The following is an 18,838-nucleotide window of genomic DNA, read 5'->3' as shown; positions in this document are numbered from 1 at the left end:
TAAATACTACAACTAAATTACATGAACATAAGATTTTAATTATCCTACTTTCTGACTGCCTTAAAGAGGAAGAAGAGAGAAGTTACCTGAAGCTGATGGACAAATCCAGCATTAGGATTAATACAAAATCTTCTTTCTTGAACGTAAGCAAATGCATCTCTGAAAACAAAAAAAGAAAACTAAAGCGATAATATTATTTCATGAATTAATCTCAATTTTTCCAGAATTTATCTAAAATATGAACTTACCTAACAATTTACCTAAAATAGAAAATCATAATCATACAGCTTGTACTACAGAGAAGTAGTGAATTGTAGTGGAAAAACCGAAAGCATGGTCAGACTAAGTATCACAATTCGTTTGCTTCCCAGCTGTGTGTCCTAGAAGGGGACACTTCTCAGCTTCTCTAAGCTTTATTTTTCTCAACTGTAAATTAGGCATTATAATAATTCCTATCTTGGAGCACTACTGTAAAGATGGAAGATAATAAGTATAACACATCGTGTACAGCATCTGTCACACAGTTCATGCTCAGATATTATTACTGGTTAATAAATGAGAAGTATAGGGACTTCCGTGTGTTGTTGAGATAAAAGTGCCTAGAATAGTATCTGGCACATGGCAGAAACCCAATAAATGGAAGTTATTTTCATTATTAATATTATTACTGATACATCACCAAATAATAAAGAGAATATATAAAACAAAATCTACCAGGCATTAATCATTTTCAGTTAAATAAAAGCACTTGTATTCAAATAATATTTAAGAATTAACACTTTTAAGCAAACTTTTCCATTATAATTTTTAGATAAAAAATACCAAATAAACTAAAGCATTTGGGACTTCCCTGGTGGCACAGTGGTTAAGAATCTGCCTGTAGGGCTTCCCTGGTGGCACAGTGGTTGAGAGTCCGCCTGCCGATGCAGGGGACACGGGTTTGTGCCCCGGTTTGGGAAGATCCCACATGCCGCTCCGCGGCTAGGCCCGTGAGCCATGGCCGCTGAGTCTGCGCGTCCGGAGCCTCTGCTCCGCAACGGGAGAGGCCACAACAGTGAGAGGCCCGCGTACCGCAAAAAAAAAAAAAAAAAAAAAAAAGAATCTGTCTGCCAATGCAGGGGACACGGGTTCCATCCCTGGTCCGGGAAGATCCCACATGCTGTGGAACAACTAAGTTCATGCACCACAACTACTGAGCCTGCACTCTAGAGCCCGCAAGCCACAACTACGGAAGCCCACGCACCTAGAGTCCGTGTTCCGCAACAAGAGAAGCCACAGCAATGAGAAGCCCACGCACTGCAATGAAGAGTAGCCCCCACTCGCCCCAACTAGAGAAAGCCCACATGCAGCAAAGAAGACCCAACGCAGCCAAAAATAAATAAATAACTAAATAAATTAAAGATAACTTGGCAAAAAAAAAACCACTAAAGCATCTGAATGTCTACTGTATGTGAGACATGTGGATCCAATGCTGAACATAGCTCAAATGGAGAGGGTTAATGGGGAACACAGCATTAGAATGGAGAGATTGATAGGGGCATGTCATGTGAAGTTTCATTGGCCATGTTAAGAATTATTAAGGATCAGAAACCTTTGAAAGCTTTTTAGGGTAAGGTAACATATGATCAGATTTATCTTTTGAGAAAATCATTCTCACTGTGGTGTGGAGAACAGAACAGACTAGAGAAGGAAAGAAAACATGAGACCACTAAGAAGGTGACTACTGGAAGAGTCCAAAGAAAACATGACTAGAGCTTGGATTAGGGAAATTAAATAATGATAAAGAGAAAGAGCCAGATTCAAGGAATATTTTAGGACAAAAAACAGACAGGATTTGGTAAAGGATCAGTTTCGGACATGGGGAGTGAAGAGAAGGAGGTATCAATGATTACAACAGATTTCTAACTTGTACAAGACACACTAAGAAAGAAAATACTGTACATTGGCCAGTTTTCTTGGTTTGTTTTAGGGTGAAAAGTTCATCAGCCTGTCCCCCTCTCTCTCTCTCTCTCTCTCGTCTATGCAATATGCTTGGAACAGATGATTTTGGATAAGACAAACAATGAGTTATGAACAGACACTAAAACAATTCTTAGGTAATTTTTCATCCAACTACTGTTAAAGGAAAACATAATAAATTAATCTTAAACAAAGAAGCAATTACATCTTTGTCTAAGAGTTTTTAAACTCAGATTAACCAATTCCCTAGTAGTAAGCAAGCAGTTTTCCATGGGTTATTCCAACTATAATTATCTTTGGTTAAAATAACAAGAGTTAGCACTAGCTCCATAAAATAACAAACATTAGCCTAAGTGGATCTATACAAGGTAGACAAGCTACAAGGATTAAGAGACTTAACCATGGGATAAAAGGGCCTACCTAATCAAACATGACAAGATGACAAAATCAGGAGATTATTAACTTAAATCTCCTAAACCGTCTCCATTAAGCTTTATTTTAATGAGAATCTAAATTGTGGCTAAGTTTCAGAGTACTTTCTTACCTGTACTTCATTCCAAATGTTTCCATAATGTATGCAATAACAAAGGCAGCACTGAAGAGGGGGAAAAAATTTTTAGAAAAAAACAGAAAACACAACTCATTAATTAAATGCAAGAGAAAGAAAGATTATCTCTAACTTCATACCTCCTGGAGATCCCTGCATTCCCATGGACAAGAACTTTTCCTGAAAAACAAGAAATAGTTATTCTGATAGAAAGATACCTGATTCAGCAGCTAAAATATATTGAAACTATGGATCATACTACAATAAATCTTTTCTTAAACACTTTATGTATTTTATACATACAACTTGGATACTTATTAATTTTCAAATCCTTGAATTTATTTATATTAACTGTGTGGAGATTACAGTAGACTTTTAGGTTAAAGAGATTTAAAGCTGACCCAGAACATGAAAAATAGTTCTATAGAGATATTTAAGAAAGCCTATCCAAATGAAACAAGAAGTTAGGAAAATACAAATTTGGGAAGTCTATTATACATAAATGCAGAATATGAAAGTTGTAATTAAGACAAATACTAACTAAAAAATTAACTATCATAAATAATCTCCTAAAAATAAATGTAAGCTAAGTAAAGGAATATTATTTACCTCCACTTTGTAAGCTCCCATCAATAAATTCTTTAGTCTGAAGGCAAAAGACAATGTGTTATAATAAAACATGTGGAGTAACATAAGCATAAAATACATACATACATACATACAGTGAAACAAAATATACTGAAAGTAATTTCCTGATTATTTATATGAATAAAAATTACTTTGTCAAAAATCTCCAAAATGCTACAAATACAACTATTACAAGTTTAAATATTAGTGATTAAATATTTGTGATTTCTCAAATATTTGGAGATCATAAAAAGGTTTTAAAAATAATAAATATTTAAAAAAATATAATCCCACAATTTTCAGACATAACAAAGTAAAAGTAGTATAGGAGAAAATCATGTTTCATTAAGTTTTAGAACCACAATTAAGCAGGTCAAATCATAAATAAATTTTAAATGATATTAAAATATTGATACCTACCATGGGGAAAAAACGTATTATATTTTCAACTGGATTATCTGCAATATCCAAGACTAAATATCTGAAAATAGAATATTTTGTGATAAGCACATTTTCAGATAAAACTCTCTTCATATATAAAAAATATGAAAATTTCTTGGCAACCATGAAAGTAATGCAAAACAACTTTCAAAATATCATATTCCCAAGAACCGAGCCATAGATTTTATACTGCTTGAAGGCATAGATAGCATTTAAAGCCTTAAATAACACGTTAACATTTCTCTGATATCTTATTATTTAAAAAAAATCTATCTGCTTAAAATAGAAAAATCACAAGTAGGAAGAAACCTTCCTCTAGATCAGAGTGGACCTGGAAAATAAAGACAAGAATTGCCTGTTTTCCTTATTGTTATTCTTCTATTTCTACCAACTTCCCTAGGACTAAAAGACTTTTCTCTGGATGACCCTGCCACCTTTCCTCACAACCCTAGAGAGGACAATTCAGAGGAAGCCCAAAGTCTGAGAGAGAAGAAACTAACCAAAACAGAAGGCAGCAGTCTGACAGAGCCGTGAGTCAAACATTCATTGTTTGAACTAACCTTCAGTAGAGCAACAAGCAACAAAAGACCACCTGTCCTGGAATTATACACCTTCAAAAACATTTAAAATAAGTCATTTTAATATACTAGCCTTAATTTGTGAAAAACTTCTATTTCTGGAAATTCCCTGGCGGTTCAGTGGTTAGGACTTGGTGCTTTCACTCCTGGGACCCTGGGTTCGAACCCTGGTTAGGAAACTAAGATCCCGCAAGCCGCGTGGTACGGCCAAAAATAAAAAATAAAAACTTCCATTTCTAACCTATCCAACACCACCTGTTTATTAACACAACTTAGTTAAGTAATTAAGTTCTAAAATTTAAAGTCAATATTGCTTTAATGATCATTTTGGTGGCAGCAACTTCAATAAATTCAGGGCTTATCACACAGAAGCTGTATCCAGGACATTTTGGCACTAAAAACAAAAATTCTATACAAATTAGAAAGCTATGTAGTATGGCATTTTAAAATATAACATTTTCATTTTCTTTAATATACACAAGTCTATATGTGTGTATACGTAATACACATATACAGTAGAAAAAGTTTAGAAGGAAATATACCAAAATGTTAAAGTTATGTTCCTCTGGGTTGTGTATTTATGGATGACTTTTAAAATATTTTTCTTGGTGTCATTCTGTATTTTCCAACATATCTACAAAGAACAAGTATTTCTTTTGCAATTAGAAAAAGTTAGATCTATTTTATTTTAGATTACAGATATTCCCTTTTTTAAAACTAGTTTTTTTTCTTTTTTTTTTTTTTTTTGCGGTACGCGGGTCTCTCACTGTTGTGGCCTCTCCCGTTGTGGAGCACAGGCTCAGCAGCCATGGCTCACGGGCCCAGCCGCTCCGCGGCACGTGGGATCCTCCCGGACCGGGGCACGAACCCATGTCCCCTGCATCGGCAGGCGGACTCTCAACCACTGCGCCACCAGGGAAGTCCCTAAAACTAGTTTTTATTAACTGAAAAATGTGTACACACAATAAAAAATTCTAACGGTATAAAGACATCTGCAATGAAACCTAATGTCTCTCTACCATCCCAGACCCTAAATTTCCCTTCTCAGAAGTAACTACTATCAAGTTTCTAGTCTGTCAGTCCAGAAATTTTCTATGTATATACAAGAATATATGCCTAATGTACTGCATATATTTTTAAACACATGGCTCTGCACCTTGCTGTTTTCATTTAATAAATCTTGAAGATTAGTCCATATCAGCACACACAGAAATACTTCATTCTTTTTCATGGTTACAGTATTCTACTGTGTATTCACACAGTATATTTTATAGTCTCTTATACTGATGGACATTCAGGTTGCTTTCATTTTTACAAACAATAAAGCAGAACATTAAAACAGTTTTAACATATATGCTTTTATACAAATATTTCTAAAATGATATCCAAAAAAAAGAGTTAATAGTAGCTGCCTCCTAGCTAGAGATAGACTAGGTAGCTGGGTTTAGGGGAGGAAAGAGACATTTTCCTTATATACCTTTTGACCCTTTGGCCTTTGTATCATGTGTAATATATGCTTTATTTTTTTAAATGAAGCTAAAACAAAGAACATTAAAAACCATCAGATGCTCAACCTCATCATTTTAAGATAAATGAGAAAGGCAAATTAAAACTACAACAAGACACCTTTTTTACTCTAGGAGATTGGGAAAAATTTTAAATGCTTTATAATTTTGTTGTAGAGAGATACCAAGGAAAGAGTACCTCTCATTTACTTCACAGTGGGAATGTAAACTGATACAACTCACTGGAGGGCAATTTGTAACATCTATTAAAATTTAAATGCTCACGTTCTTTAATCCAGCAATTCCACCTCTACAAATTTATCCTATTGATGTATTCACATATGAATTAAATGATATATACAGGGATACTCACTACATTAGCAAAAGTCTGGAAACAATCTAAATGTCCAACAAGAGGAGATGGGTTGAATAAATTTTAGTACAGTAATACAATGGATTACTGTGCAACTTAAAAAGAATAATGCGGGAGTTCCCTGGTAGCCTGTGGTTAGGATTCTGGGCTTTCACTGGTCGGGGAACTGAGATCCCGCAAGCTGTGCAGTGTGGGGGGAAAAAAAAAGAAGAATGCAGCTAAGAAATAATATGAAGCCATCTCCAAAACACATAATTTTTAAAAAAGGCTAACTTGATCTGTAAGAATATGTTTATATATGTAACATACCTCTGGAAACGTACTCAAAAACAACGGATACCTGCAGGGAGGAGAATTGAGTATCTAGGGGACAGGAATAGGGAAACCTACTTTTCAGTATACATGTTTTTGAACATTTAGAATTCCACATTCTGTGCATGAATTACTTTTTAAAAATATTTTAAAGGAAGTTTATTCTTTAAATGATGTACTGTATGACCCATCTTTATAAAACATATATATACAGGAGAAAAATCCGATATAATAAAATCAACTTGAATTAAAAACATTACATGTTTGCTACCCTTAACATTTTTATAAATTATAGCAACAATTCTTACCTAAATAATTGTTGAAAGTTGGGTTTAATAAAGTTTGCTTCAATATTTTGTCTTATACATATTATATGAGTTATTCCATGTTTCTGTAGTATAGGTAGCTATTAAAAAAAAGGGAGAGAAATAGTTTAAAATACAAAACATCATCTTATTGTAAAACAGATATTTGAAAATACACAGGACTCAAATTTAGAACTAATGTAGCCACATCTGAGCTTTAAGTACAGGGGATCAAAGCTAATTTCATAATAACATACCTGAAGTGATCAGCAAAATATTTCAATGATTCAAGGTTAATACACTACATGTCCTCAAAAGGCTAACAGGATTATTTTATATCTATAATTTCAGAGCTTGATATGACCTTAAAGATAATTTATTTGGGAAACAATACTATACCTTCATTATATACCTTATTGTACACTTTGACCTTTGTATCATGTGTAATATACTTTATTACTTATTTATAATTTACATTTATATACTCTTTATTATTTATTTATAATACTATGTAGTGGTTAAAAGCATGGGCTTTGGAGTCATGAGAGCCCAAGCTCTAGATCCTAGCTCTGCTAATGATCTGAGCACTGTGGCTCAATTTTCTCACACGAAAATAAGGAAAACCCTACCTATTCACTTGAGTGGTTGTGAGAATTATGTAAGAAAATATGTTTGGCATACTGCCTGGGACACACAGCAAGGGTTTTCAGTAAATGGCAGTTACATATATTGACTACAATTTTTATTTTTTAGAGAGGACTACTATGACATAAACAGTTGTTCAACATCACTGATCTCTAGACTACTCCCTGCCTCTCCCAGTACACTTTTTCTACTATAAGCCAGAATTAAGTTATAAAATTCACAAAATCTAATTAACCTTTTAGGGTTTAAAAATTCTTCTAAAGTTAAAACTGGCAACTCCAAAGTATATTATATTCTGTGGTGCCTTTGGGCTCTACATTTAAAACAATTTAACATGACAACTCTAAGAACTATCAAATAATTTTTATTTGCAAGTGACTATAGGTTTCAGTGAAATTTACAGGTGACTTTTTTTTTTTCCTGTACGCGGGCCTCTCACTGTTGTGGCCTCTCCCGTTGCGGAGCACAGGCTCTGGACATGCAGGCTCAGCGGCCATGGCTCATGGGCCTAGCCACTCCGCGGCATGTGGGATCTTCCTGGACCGGGGCACGAACCCGTGTCCCCTGTATCGGCAGGCAGACTCTCAGCCACTGCGCCACCAGGGAAGCCCGAAAATGTGGTTTTTAAATGTTAATTTTTGCAGCTAGGTTTCCTATGTCTGGCATAGATTAGAGTTAAATTATCTTTGTATTTTCTGAGTATATCCTGAGACAGGGGAAAGGAGGTAAGCATTTGGTAGGATTAACAATGAATCAATAGTGACTTCCCTGGTGGTCCAATGGTTAAGACTTCACCTTCCGATGCAGGGGGTGCAGGTTCAATCCCTGGTCGGGGAGCTAAGATCCCACATGCCTCGTGGCCAAAAAGCCAAAAAACATTAAAAAAGAAGTAACTGTACTGTAACAAATTCAATAAAAACTTAAAAAAAAAATGGCCCACATTAAAAAAAAAATCTTAAAAAAAAAAAAAGCAATGTTCCATATTCACATTTACGGAAACTCCAAAGTAAATTCAATATTCATTCCTTTGTTTATGACTGATCTATGATATGTGAAGTTTTCATATCTACTCTATTAATGTGGGAAACTACAAGAAGACATATATAAAATTAGGGATAAAAACATGTTTTAACAAGCCTGGAAGGCACATTAGATTAGTAAGTGAAAAACAAACCTTAAGATAGACCCCAAAAGTAATAGCACACAAAATAGTTTTTACTTTTCAACAGAATTTCATTTATACAAAGCAAATTATGACCTTATCTCATACCTAGAAACAACAGAAAAATTTTACAAAAAGAAATGGTTCACTACTTACAAGGAGCCTAAATATGTCCCTTTTATTAAAACTGTATTTGAATGTAATAAAAGATAGGCTAAACTAAGTGAGTTTATTAGAACAGGAGTTTATTCCCTAAGGTCTCTTTATCTCCGTTATTCTTTTGTTACTTTTTTGGATGATGAAATGAAAAGAAATATGGGCTGTACTATAATGACTCATGGTGGGAAATAATCAAATTTTGCCATAGAAGTTTTTCTTCAGTCCAATGCGACTTATGGTGAAATTAGGGGGGAGAGATTTTGAGACGATAGATCTGTAAACAAACACTTATAAACTAATGTGAGAAAGAGTATAACAGGTATATTTATAAAGTGCTGTGAGAATACAAAAAGCAAATAGTCTAAAATCATCCTGAAGGCCAGTATTTGTGAATATTACATTATTTGGGCATAACTTTGTTTTTACAAAGTAAGTCACAGTTAATTCTATAGTTATCTACCATATTCTTTCCTTAGTATTTATTTACATAGATTTTTTTTTATCAACGTCCCACCTTTCCAACTTAGCTGTAAGCCATCAAAATGACTAGGGTTACTCTTAGATAGTCCTCAACAGTCAAAAAGCCTTCCAGTACCAAAAGGAATGACATTAACTTTAAAAAAACTCCCAATCACCTAAAATTCGTAAATACATCAAATTATTTCATAAAAGCTTTGAATTCTACAGTTTTTATAAAACCTACTGCAGGTAAGTATCATACACAAGAACACTGACTTCTAAATAGGCAGGTTATTAGGGAAAACATTTGTGACACAATGTTTCACATTATAATTCAAAGAGAATTAGCACTGCCATAATTCATAGGGCTGAATCCTCTAGAAGTGACAATAACACTGTTACATATATTTGAATGAGATCTACCCTTTTAACCGTGTAACTGAAGAAATACATTTCAGGTTAACTATATAGGACATCTAGATATATAGTACAATACTTTACAACCTGGAACATCCAGACCTCTAAAGTCTGGAAGAACAGAAGATTTGAGTCACTTCAATTAAAATGTGTGGGTGTATGAGTGCATTCGTATACACTTGTGCACGCACACTCTCTTACCCTTTAACTAAAATGTTAAATAACCTTATTTTAGGATTTAATTGTATCTCATATTTTTCAGAAACTATGATTAGCAATTACAGATGTCTAGTATCTTAGAGGGTAAATAAATTATTAAAGGTCAGTTTTCAGTAAGTCTTTTAAATACATGGATTTCATGAGGAAAAAAATACAAAAACTCATTTGTGATTTGTGGTTAAACATGAGAATCACTGGTCCAGTAAAATTTGGAAAGAACTAGGTGCTCCAGAGGGACAACTACTGTTAATATGCAATATCGGTGCACCCTTCCTCAAATAAAACTCTTTCTACTAAAAAATTTTACTCCAAATAGTTGGTTGATAAGGTCTCTTGATGAATCTAATCTAAAGTTCTTACCTTGCTTTTCATGGCAGAAGAATATGGGCCTAAAAACAATCCAGGCAAAATTTCCTAGGAAAAAAATTGAGCTATTTACCATCAGCAATTTAAATCTATACAAAATATGTACCATATAAGTGGATTAGCTGAGTGTTTTCATAGCTGTTATAATAATTTGCTAAAAAGCTTGTTATTTAGGGAGTATTTTCTAGCCACACTGAGCAAATGACTGGGAAGAGAAATGCAGATGTGCTTTATATAATCAAATGACATATTTAAAGTTGAAATGTAGTTCTGAAAAGTCAGATATTTGAACTCCCATAGAGCTTTTTTTGTTGCGGAGCACAGGCTCCAGACGCGCAGTCTCAGCGGCCATGGCTCACGGGCCCAGCCGCTCCACGGCATGTGGGATCTTCCTGGACTGGGGCACGAACCCCTGTCCCCTGCATCAGCAGGCGGACTCTCAACCACTGCGCCACCAGGGAAGCCCTCCATTGTGCTTTTTATAAGCAGTTTGAGTAGAATTACTATATTGTATTGTTGTCTTTTAGATTACTAAAACACCCGTAATTTTATTTCAATTCTCTATTATAGTTTAGAAATAAAATAGGTATAAAGAAAATCATCCCTTTGGAATTACACAAAACCTTATTCAGTCAAATCAAAAGTAGTACAAGATAAAACAATTACAACTTTTACCTATGTGAAGTATTTTTGCAAAGCTTAAAAAGAAAGACTATTGACAGAGTTTCAGCAATTTAAATAAGTAACTTCTGAATGGTGAATTAAAATTTATTCTATGTGAATTCAATATAGAAAGCTTTCAGTGTGAATTCTATGTGAATTCAATATAGAAAGTTTTTAGTATATAGAGTATATATCATACTCTATATACTAATATAATTTTGTAGTTCAGTTCTATGGGACATCAGAATTATTTGTGTATAGGTGTGATTTCTTCTAATAGCTTCTTGTGGACAGAAACTAAATTTTACTCATATTTGCATTCCCCATAGCACCAAGTAAAATGCCCCATGGGTAATCACATATTTTTAAAAAGTGAATTTTCACAAAAAGAGAAAGGAAACAGATTTTTAGAAGTCAAGGGATTCCTGAGAAGGGGAGACATTGCTTGATCTTGGGAGTAGCAAAGTTGAAATGCAAAACAAAAAAAGTACTGCTATGTGGGTTAGCTATCACTAATTCATTCATTCCATACTGTGAGTATTCAACTCAATCTTCTGGAGAACTTCACTATGAAAGTTGACTGGGAATCAGACACGAAGATAAGCAATTAGTCAAAAGGGTGATGTGCTTTACAGTCAACTCTCCTGAGTTTATCTAAGCTAGACAAACACAGAAAGTAAACTGCTTTCAGAAATAATACAAATATTGTACCCAATTTTTCAGATGAAGAAAGACAAAGTGACTCATTAAGTACAAACATATATTACTATGTCCATGGTTCTAATCTAAGAAAGAAATTTCATCTCCCATCTTTTTAAGAGCCACGATCAACTTTAAATATGTTAATATTTAAAATACTCAGTGATGAACCTACAGATCATGAGTCAACAGGACTCAAATCCTTTGTGAAATTAGGTTAAATTATTTAACAATGATAGTAACAGTAACACGGGCTGGCTGGAATAAATGAGAAGGTTGTCATACCTGCATCTCTCGTCTCATAGGGTAGGTCCACTCCTTAAAAATGGAAGGAAAACATAAGAAAAGTAAATAACATTATGAAAAAGTCACCCAATTAAAGGTTAAAGATGTGATATACAAGTGTATGGATTTTTAAAAAATACATTATACTTATAGAATGTTCTATAAAAACAGCTGATTCAATTGGCTTCACAAGCACCTAAAAAATTTAAGTGACAAGAAACAACGATTAAGGTAATTCTTTAAATAACTGGGCTTCCAAAATTATGATTATGTTACTTTATAATGGATGGAATAGTTTAATAATTATAAGGATAGGTATTCCAGAAGTTTCTCTCAAAAATGATCCTCTAAATCAGAGATGTCAAATACACTTTTTGTCATTCGTGCCAACTCTAATCAACTGGCAGTAGATAGCTAAAACCCTGTGTGGAGAAAGACTCAAGGAAGGAAAGAGTGCTGTGGTCATTGAGCAATATCTGCAATGATGAAAGAAGAACAGAATGTGATAAGTATTTATTTGCCATTCCTGATCTAAACTGCCAGATGCTCATCAAACAGCCTTTCCCATATCTCACTTGGGCTTAAGATTCTGTCTAGTTCAAGTTCCTTTACAGATACACTTCACCAAAGTACAGAGTTCATTCTTGGAATGCAGACCAAGATAAAGAAGTTGGAAAATAATGCAAAATGGCAAAAGACAGAAAATATTTTAAAAGAAAAAAGCAATACAGTGAATTGAAATGAAGAATCAAATATAGTACAGATAGTCCTCATTTGTAAATGGACTACATTCCAAAAGTTTCTAGCTTGGTTGCTTAAAACTCAGAATTATAAACAGTAATTAGGTTTCTAAAGTTAAAACTGCAAAAAGTTAAAAAAAAAAACCTTTCTATTTTGAAATAATTTTAGAATTACAGAAAAGTTGAAAAAATAGTACAAGGAATTCCCTTTACCCTCCATCCAGATTCCCCAAGTCAGAAAAGTATCTTTAACATCTAAGGTAGAAATGTATCTCTGTAATGGAAAGAGAGAATAGTACTCCTACAAAGACAGCATTTTTTTTTTTTTAGCATTTTTTTAAAAATAGAGAAACAAAATACATTTTTCATTTTTAATCTTGAAAACTGGTCTCAGCAATATAGTAGAAGCAGACTATAAAGCCTGAGAAACCATCTATGAAATGACTGTTAAAAAAATATATAATATATATATATTATATTTTTGTGTGTGTGTGGTACACGGGCCTCTCACTGTTGCGGCCTCTCCCGCTGCGGAGCACAGGCTCCGGACGCACAGGCTCAGCGGCCATGGCTCACGGGCCCAGCCGCTCCACGGCATGTGGGATCCTCCCGGACCAGGGCACGAACCCGTGTCCCCTGCATCGGCAGGCGGACTCTCAACCACTGCGCCACCAGGGAAGCCCTGTTAAAATATATTTTTAAAGGTATCTTTAAATGCATAGCTGAACTAAGAAGTGAGGGAAATCCCCAGAGGGACACACACTCATAAACACAAGAAAGCACAAAACCAGCAAGGGTAGTAAGCACTGAAACAGAGCATACTGAGAAGATCTGCTAGTCTTTTCATGGCCTTATATTTCTTTCTGTTCTTTTAAAATGTAGGTATAAAAGAACTTATAATGAGGTGCTAAAATGCCCAAATCTGAATGTAGAGCTCAATCAATTTTTACAAACATACATACCCATATGATCACCACTCAGATGAAGATTTCCATCATCCCAGAAAGTTCCCTCATTCTTCTTCTCAGTCAATATCTCCTGTTTTCAGAGGTGACCACTGACTTCCATCACTATAGATTTTAGTTTTGTCTGTTCTGGAACTTCATGTAAATGGAATCATACAGCAGTACTATTTTATGTCTGGTTTATCTCACTCAACTTAATGTCTGTGAGATTCATCCATGTTGTTGTGTATGTCAGTAGTTTGTTCCTTTTCACTGCTGTGCAGTATACTATTGTATAAATATTCCACAATTTACTCATTCTCCTGTTGGTGGAGGTTTAAGTAGCTTCCAGGTTTTGGCAATTATGAATAAAGGTGCAATGAAAACTCTTTTATATGCTCTTTGGTGGACATGCATTTATTGCTCTTGGATATATAAGTGGCAATGGAATGACTAAATCACAGAGTAGGCCTATATTTGGCTTTACTAGACACTGTCAAAAGTTTTAGAAGAGCAATTTACACTCCCACCAGGAATGTATAGGAGTTCTAGTTGTTCCACATCCTCATGATGGACTTAATTTTAAATGGCACGGCACATGAGACAAAGCCTAGGACTTGCTCAAAGTCAGATCATGACCAAAAAGCTGGGACCCCCAAAGGGCAACACCCTAAGTGAAAGATAAAGTGGTGGGAGTGGGGCCTCACTTCATCCCCACAAAAATGAGTACTCTTGCCTTTCCTAGCTTTGGTTCTGAGTAGGTGGTGGTGGTGGTAGTAGTGGGGTGGGGTCTTCCTAACCAATCTGGTCTTCACTAAGGTTTGGCATTAGAATGCAATTATCTTTGTGAGGCCAAGTGAAAATTTAATGTCAAGTGGTCTTGGGTAAAAAGTGTCCATGGGTTCCTGGGAGAAGCAAATGCATTTTCTCTCCGGAGGAACATACCTTAAACCTAGATCAGAAATAATTCAAACAGATAGGTTCCAATGAACTCGCAATATAAAATTCATTTAAAAAAAAAAGAGGAAATGAATAACCATGAAAAGCGATACAACTGAATCACAGCCACAAAGATGGCAGATATTAATTACAAAATAGCTAGCTAGTGGGAAGCAGCTGCACAGCACAGGGAGATCAGCTCGGTACTTTGTGACCACCTAGAAGGGTGGGATAGGGAGGGTGGGAGGGAGATGCAAGAGGGAGGAGATATGCAGATATATGTATATGTATAGCTGATTCACTTTGTTATAAAGCAGAAACTAACACACCATTGTAAAGCAATTATACTCCAATAAAGATGTTTAAAAAAAAAACAATGGGAAATCACAGCAGTTTTAAAGGAATGATGATCTTTTTGGAAACCCATCTAAACACAGCTAAATTTCTGCTAACAACTATCCTGTAAAGAGTGCTCTAACCAGTATTTCACGAAACTTGGAAGTAATATTTTTATAGAAGTGACAGGATCATCAAGCTACCATAGCCTGATCACAACAATCATTAAGAGCCTTCACTGAAATCTCTGTACTTGAATTTTTTTTTACTTAAGCAAGATTTGGATTGTGATTGGTAGTGCTTTCTATGTGGAGGAACTATGCTGGCTGGTCACCATAACCACGAAAAACTGTTTGCCATTTTATGTATCTCACTGGAAATTAGAAAATTACATTGTTTTATTAGTCAGTTTTTCATGAGTAACTATATGCCCTATTTAATGGTTATTTACAGTTTTGTCTGTCCAGAAAGCATCCTCCATCTTTTATGAAATGCTCCTATGGTTTTGGTGGGAGGACTACTAATGATAAGCTTCACTCCCCTAGCCCAGAGTGAGTATCTGACCTAGACTGGACCCCTCACTGTATTCACCCCTTCCTGGCTCTCTTAACTGATCCAAAGGATGGGCATATGACCTAAATTGGGCCAATCTTCTAGATTTTAAACACTGAAGCTTAGAGAAAGGCACTTTTGTTCCTCAGTGTGTATGCTGTAAGCATATGACCCTCGAGCAACTGATGGCCAAACTCCATACCTGTGCAGAAGCCCAAGAAAAAGAACAGGCACTGACAGAGAGTAGAGACAAGCACTAATGAAATGCAGAGGCAGCTCTGATGCATTATAATACTATCTAGTCAAGTCCCTGAGACCAGCTGCACTCCAAACTTTCTGGATTTAGTTACTTCTTTTCTTTTTTGCTTAAGCTCCTCTGGTTTTTGTCACTTGTAACCGAGAGATAACAAACATCCAGTGCTATGAAATAAGGAATGAACTGGCTTTCAGCAGATAATATCATTATGTACTAGGTTTAAGCATTACTTCTGTCCGACACAGAAAAGAAGCTATATTCATCGTAAGATTTTATAATCTTTGCAAAGATAAGATATATTATTTACACAATAAAAGATTAAATACAAAGTCTGTAAACATTTTAAACTAGAACTATTAAGATTAGAACAGGGAAGAATTGAGGTGTAGTAAAAAGGACAATGAATTAAGAATGAGGAGACCAAGGTCCTCACTTGTGTCTTGTGCTAGGCATATCATTTATTCTTAGTAAGCTACAATTTCTTCACTTTAAAAGTAGGAATGCTCTACATTATTTCTAAGGTTGCTTCCAGTGATGAAATTTCTGAATCATTTTGAGGATATAAAAGCATACTCCTCATTCACATTATTCCATATGAAACAAAGAAAAAAGTGTAAATTCATTTTTAACCTAACCTAAATTCTACTTTTTTTTCCTATTTAAGAGTTTACTCTTAAAACATGAAATTCTCAAGGATTATTATCACAAGCAAAAGATCCGCCCCCAATAAAAAACGTGAACCACAAATGAAGACATTCAATAGAATGAATATTTGGTATAAACTGAATGATCTCTTAAAAATAGAGATTTTAGATTTCTTTCTTTCTCGATCCTACTAAAGCATATCTGAATATCATTGTTCTGTTATAATTGAGTCTTCAAAAAATTCTAATTTAGTATTCTGCAATACCATAAAGTATTCCAAACTAGGAATAGATGGGAAAAAACTCAGTACAAACGTTAGGGAAGGAAGAACCCCAAATTAGAAATCAGGGGAACAAGTTATAAAGAATTTTATTCCCCATATTAACTTCTCTCCAAAGGGCAAGGTTTTGGATTGAAGTTTTCAGATTCGAACGAGCTAGCTTTGTGACATTTACTCTGCTGGTCACGGCTTGCCTCAAAAACACACCAAAACAAACCAAAACAAACCAACTACTTCGGGGAAACTTTTTGAAGGCACACTTAGCAAGTTCAGGGCCCACGTCTATTCCACACGTGGGGCCGTGTGTCCCACAAGTGAATCGACGACACCAAAGATTACCCCTCAAAAGATTAAAAACATTACCCTCGCATTGTTTTGGCAATAAAACGGGAACCTTACTCCAAGTAAGGCCTCGACGCCAAACCTGGGGGAAAGGGCTGTTTTTGCTCATCTCATTGAATTCAGTTGACCAGATCCGGCTCCGGCGCCGGAGACTCAGGAAGAGAAGAGGAACTCAGTGACCGGGGTCTGGGCTGACAGCCCCGGAGTGCGAGGCTCCGCCCCTGGGTCCCGGGACGCCCTCAAGAGGCAACAGGACTCCGGGGAGCCGGAGGCTTCGACGGTTGGGGCCTGGGGTCGCCCCTCGGCTGAGGAGCCACAGGGGGAGGCCTTTGCGTGGCAGTCACTGACAGACTCACCTCGGCGTCTTCTTTGCACTGTGGGAGCGAGGGGAACTCCAGCTTCACGTCCTCCATGGTCCCGGCCCGCGGGCTTGTGGGTGGGGTGGGGTGGGAGTGGGAGTTGCCCGCCGGCCCGACACTTGGGCTGGCAGTGGCGGTGAAAGGGAGGGAGGGTAGACCGGAGGACTGACGGGGAGGCAGCGGGCTTACAACTAACACACGCAGACTAAAGGGTCCCAGCGACTCCGGCGGCGGCGGTGGCGGCGACGACAGCCGGGAAAAGGAGGGCTGGGCGGCTCGTGCCCGGCCGCCATGCTGCTGCCGCCTCCCTCCCCCGCCGAGTCTCCGCGCCCCTAAGGCCGCCCAGGCTCCCGCACCAACACGAGCCCTACAACCATCTCCCCTCTTTCCACCCCGCCCTCGCCGCGCCGCCCCAGCCAATCCCAGCCCACGCTCGCCTTCGGCCCGCCCCCCGCGGCCGCCAGGTGTCAGAGCGCCGCCGCCCCACCCCTTCGCGAGAGCGCAGACGCGGGGGGGCGGGGCCCTGGAGGCGCAGCGGCGGGAGCTCACCGGGTGTGGAGGAGGTGAGACTGCGGTAGGAGGGAAAGCACGAAGGACGGTCCTGGGAAAAGGAGCGGGATAATACGACTCAGCTCTGCCCTTTCCGGATTGGACGCAAATCCCTTCTTTGGTGTAAGAATGGGGAAGACATCCTAGCCACCATAAACTGGCATACGAAAGGAAACTATAGTTTTCTCCCCTCTCAGAATCCTGCGGAATCTGGTGAGGTTATAACCCAGAGTAATGAATTCACCTGAAAATTACGTTATGCCACAGAATGAAACACCATCACTTTTAAGCAAATCGAAACGGTGTACTTTTAAGAATACTTGGGAATATAACAACTAGAAAATATCAAGAAAAAATGGCAAACAGAAAAAATCCTAATACAAACAATTGATAGCCCACTAATTTGTACATAATACTGAAGGTGTCTTCCTTTAATTCTAAGCTTATTAACACTTCAACGTATTATTAAACTATATGGCTTTCAATATCTTTAAAAGGAGTTTGCGTCAGTTAATACTATATTGTTAATAAAGTTCAGGTATATAATACTTTCTCTGGGTTTAGGGAGGTAATGTTATCTTTTTTGTTTTTAAACAGATGAGGAAAATCAAGCTTAGAAGTGGAAGAACCCACACATAAACTTTCAAGAGTTGTACACCAACCTGATTCTTTAAAAAAAACACTACCACCACCACCAAAGTAAAAAAGTGAGATAGTCTTTCATTAACTGAATTGCAGATTACAAGTAAAAAGGACCACATGGATATCTGACCTTTTTAAAGTAAAAAGGACCACATGGATATCTGACCTAGACCTGACATACTATTACTTTTTATAGTCATGTTTATGAAATACACTACTAAACATATATAGAAATAGAACTGTTCAATAATTTGAGTATTAGATGGCTAGTTTGAGGGCTCCATTTTCTCTACCTCTATGTAAACAGTTCTCTCCCTTTTAGTTATAAAAAGGCACACATTACTCTGCTAGCAAGTTTTTAATTTGAAGAATGATTGTATTATTACCTGAGTCATATATCATTCATTCTTCAGTGTTTATGAAACTGAAGTTTCTTTTGTTTAACAGCACCTTTAATAATAACATAATCTTAATTGATGCCCAATGATGATTTCCTATTGTAATTTGTTAAAGCTTTAATTACCACATGAGAA

General features: G+C 36.5%; 1 protein-coding gene across 4 annotated transcripts in view; it reads right to left on the bottom strand.

Moving 5' to 3' along the window:
* The window catches only part of STYX (serine/threonine/tyrosine interacting protein), a 40,497-nt gene extending 22,993 nt beyond the window's left edge, over positions 1-17,504 (bottom strand). For 3 of the 4 annotated variants that reach the window (XR_004476574.2, XR_004476575.2, XM_004279353.3), the window contains exons 1-9: positions 17,112-17,502; positions 11,722-11,754; positions 10,069-10,122; positions 6,651-6,748; positions 3,554-3,614; positions 3,116-3,152; positions 2,647-2,686; positions 2,504-2,554; positions 87-159 (exon numbers count right to left, since the gene is read on the bottom strand). Coding sequence is in view for 2 of the 4 variants with exons in the window: in XM_004279353.3 (XP_004279401.1) it covers positions 87-159; positions 2,504-2,554; positions 2,647-2,686; positions 3,116-3,152; positions 3,554-3,614; positions 6,651-6,748; positions 10,069-10,122; positions 11,722-11,754; positions 17,112-17,168 (504 nt within the window). In the remaining 2 variants the exon portion in view is untranslated. Of the gene's footprint in view, positions 1-86; positions 160-2,503; positions 2,555-2,646; positions 2,687-3,115; positions 3,153-3,553; positions 3,615-6,650; positions 6,749-10,068; positions 10,123-11,721; positions 11,755-17,111 lie in introns of all 4 variants that reach the window. The other variant, XM_033404768.2, reaches the window with a different exon arrangement.
* Between the last annotated feature and the right edge of the window lie 1,334 nt (positions 17,505-18,838).

The sequence above is a fragment of the Orcinus orca genome, chromosome 2, assembly GCF_937001465.1.
Source record: "Orcinus orca chromosome 2, mOrcOrc1.1, whole genome shotgun sequence".
NCBI lineage: Eukaryota > Metazoa > Chordata > Mammalia > Artiodactyla > Delphinidae > Orcinus > Orcinus orca.
This window is presented reverse-complemented; position numbering and strand designations above follow the sequence as displayed.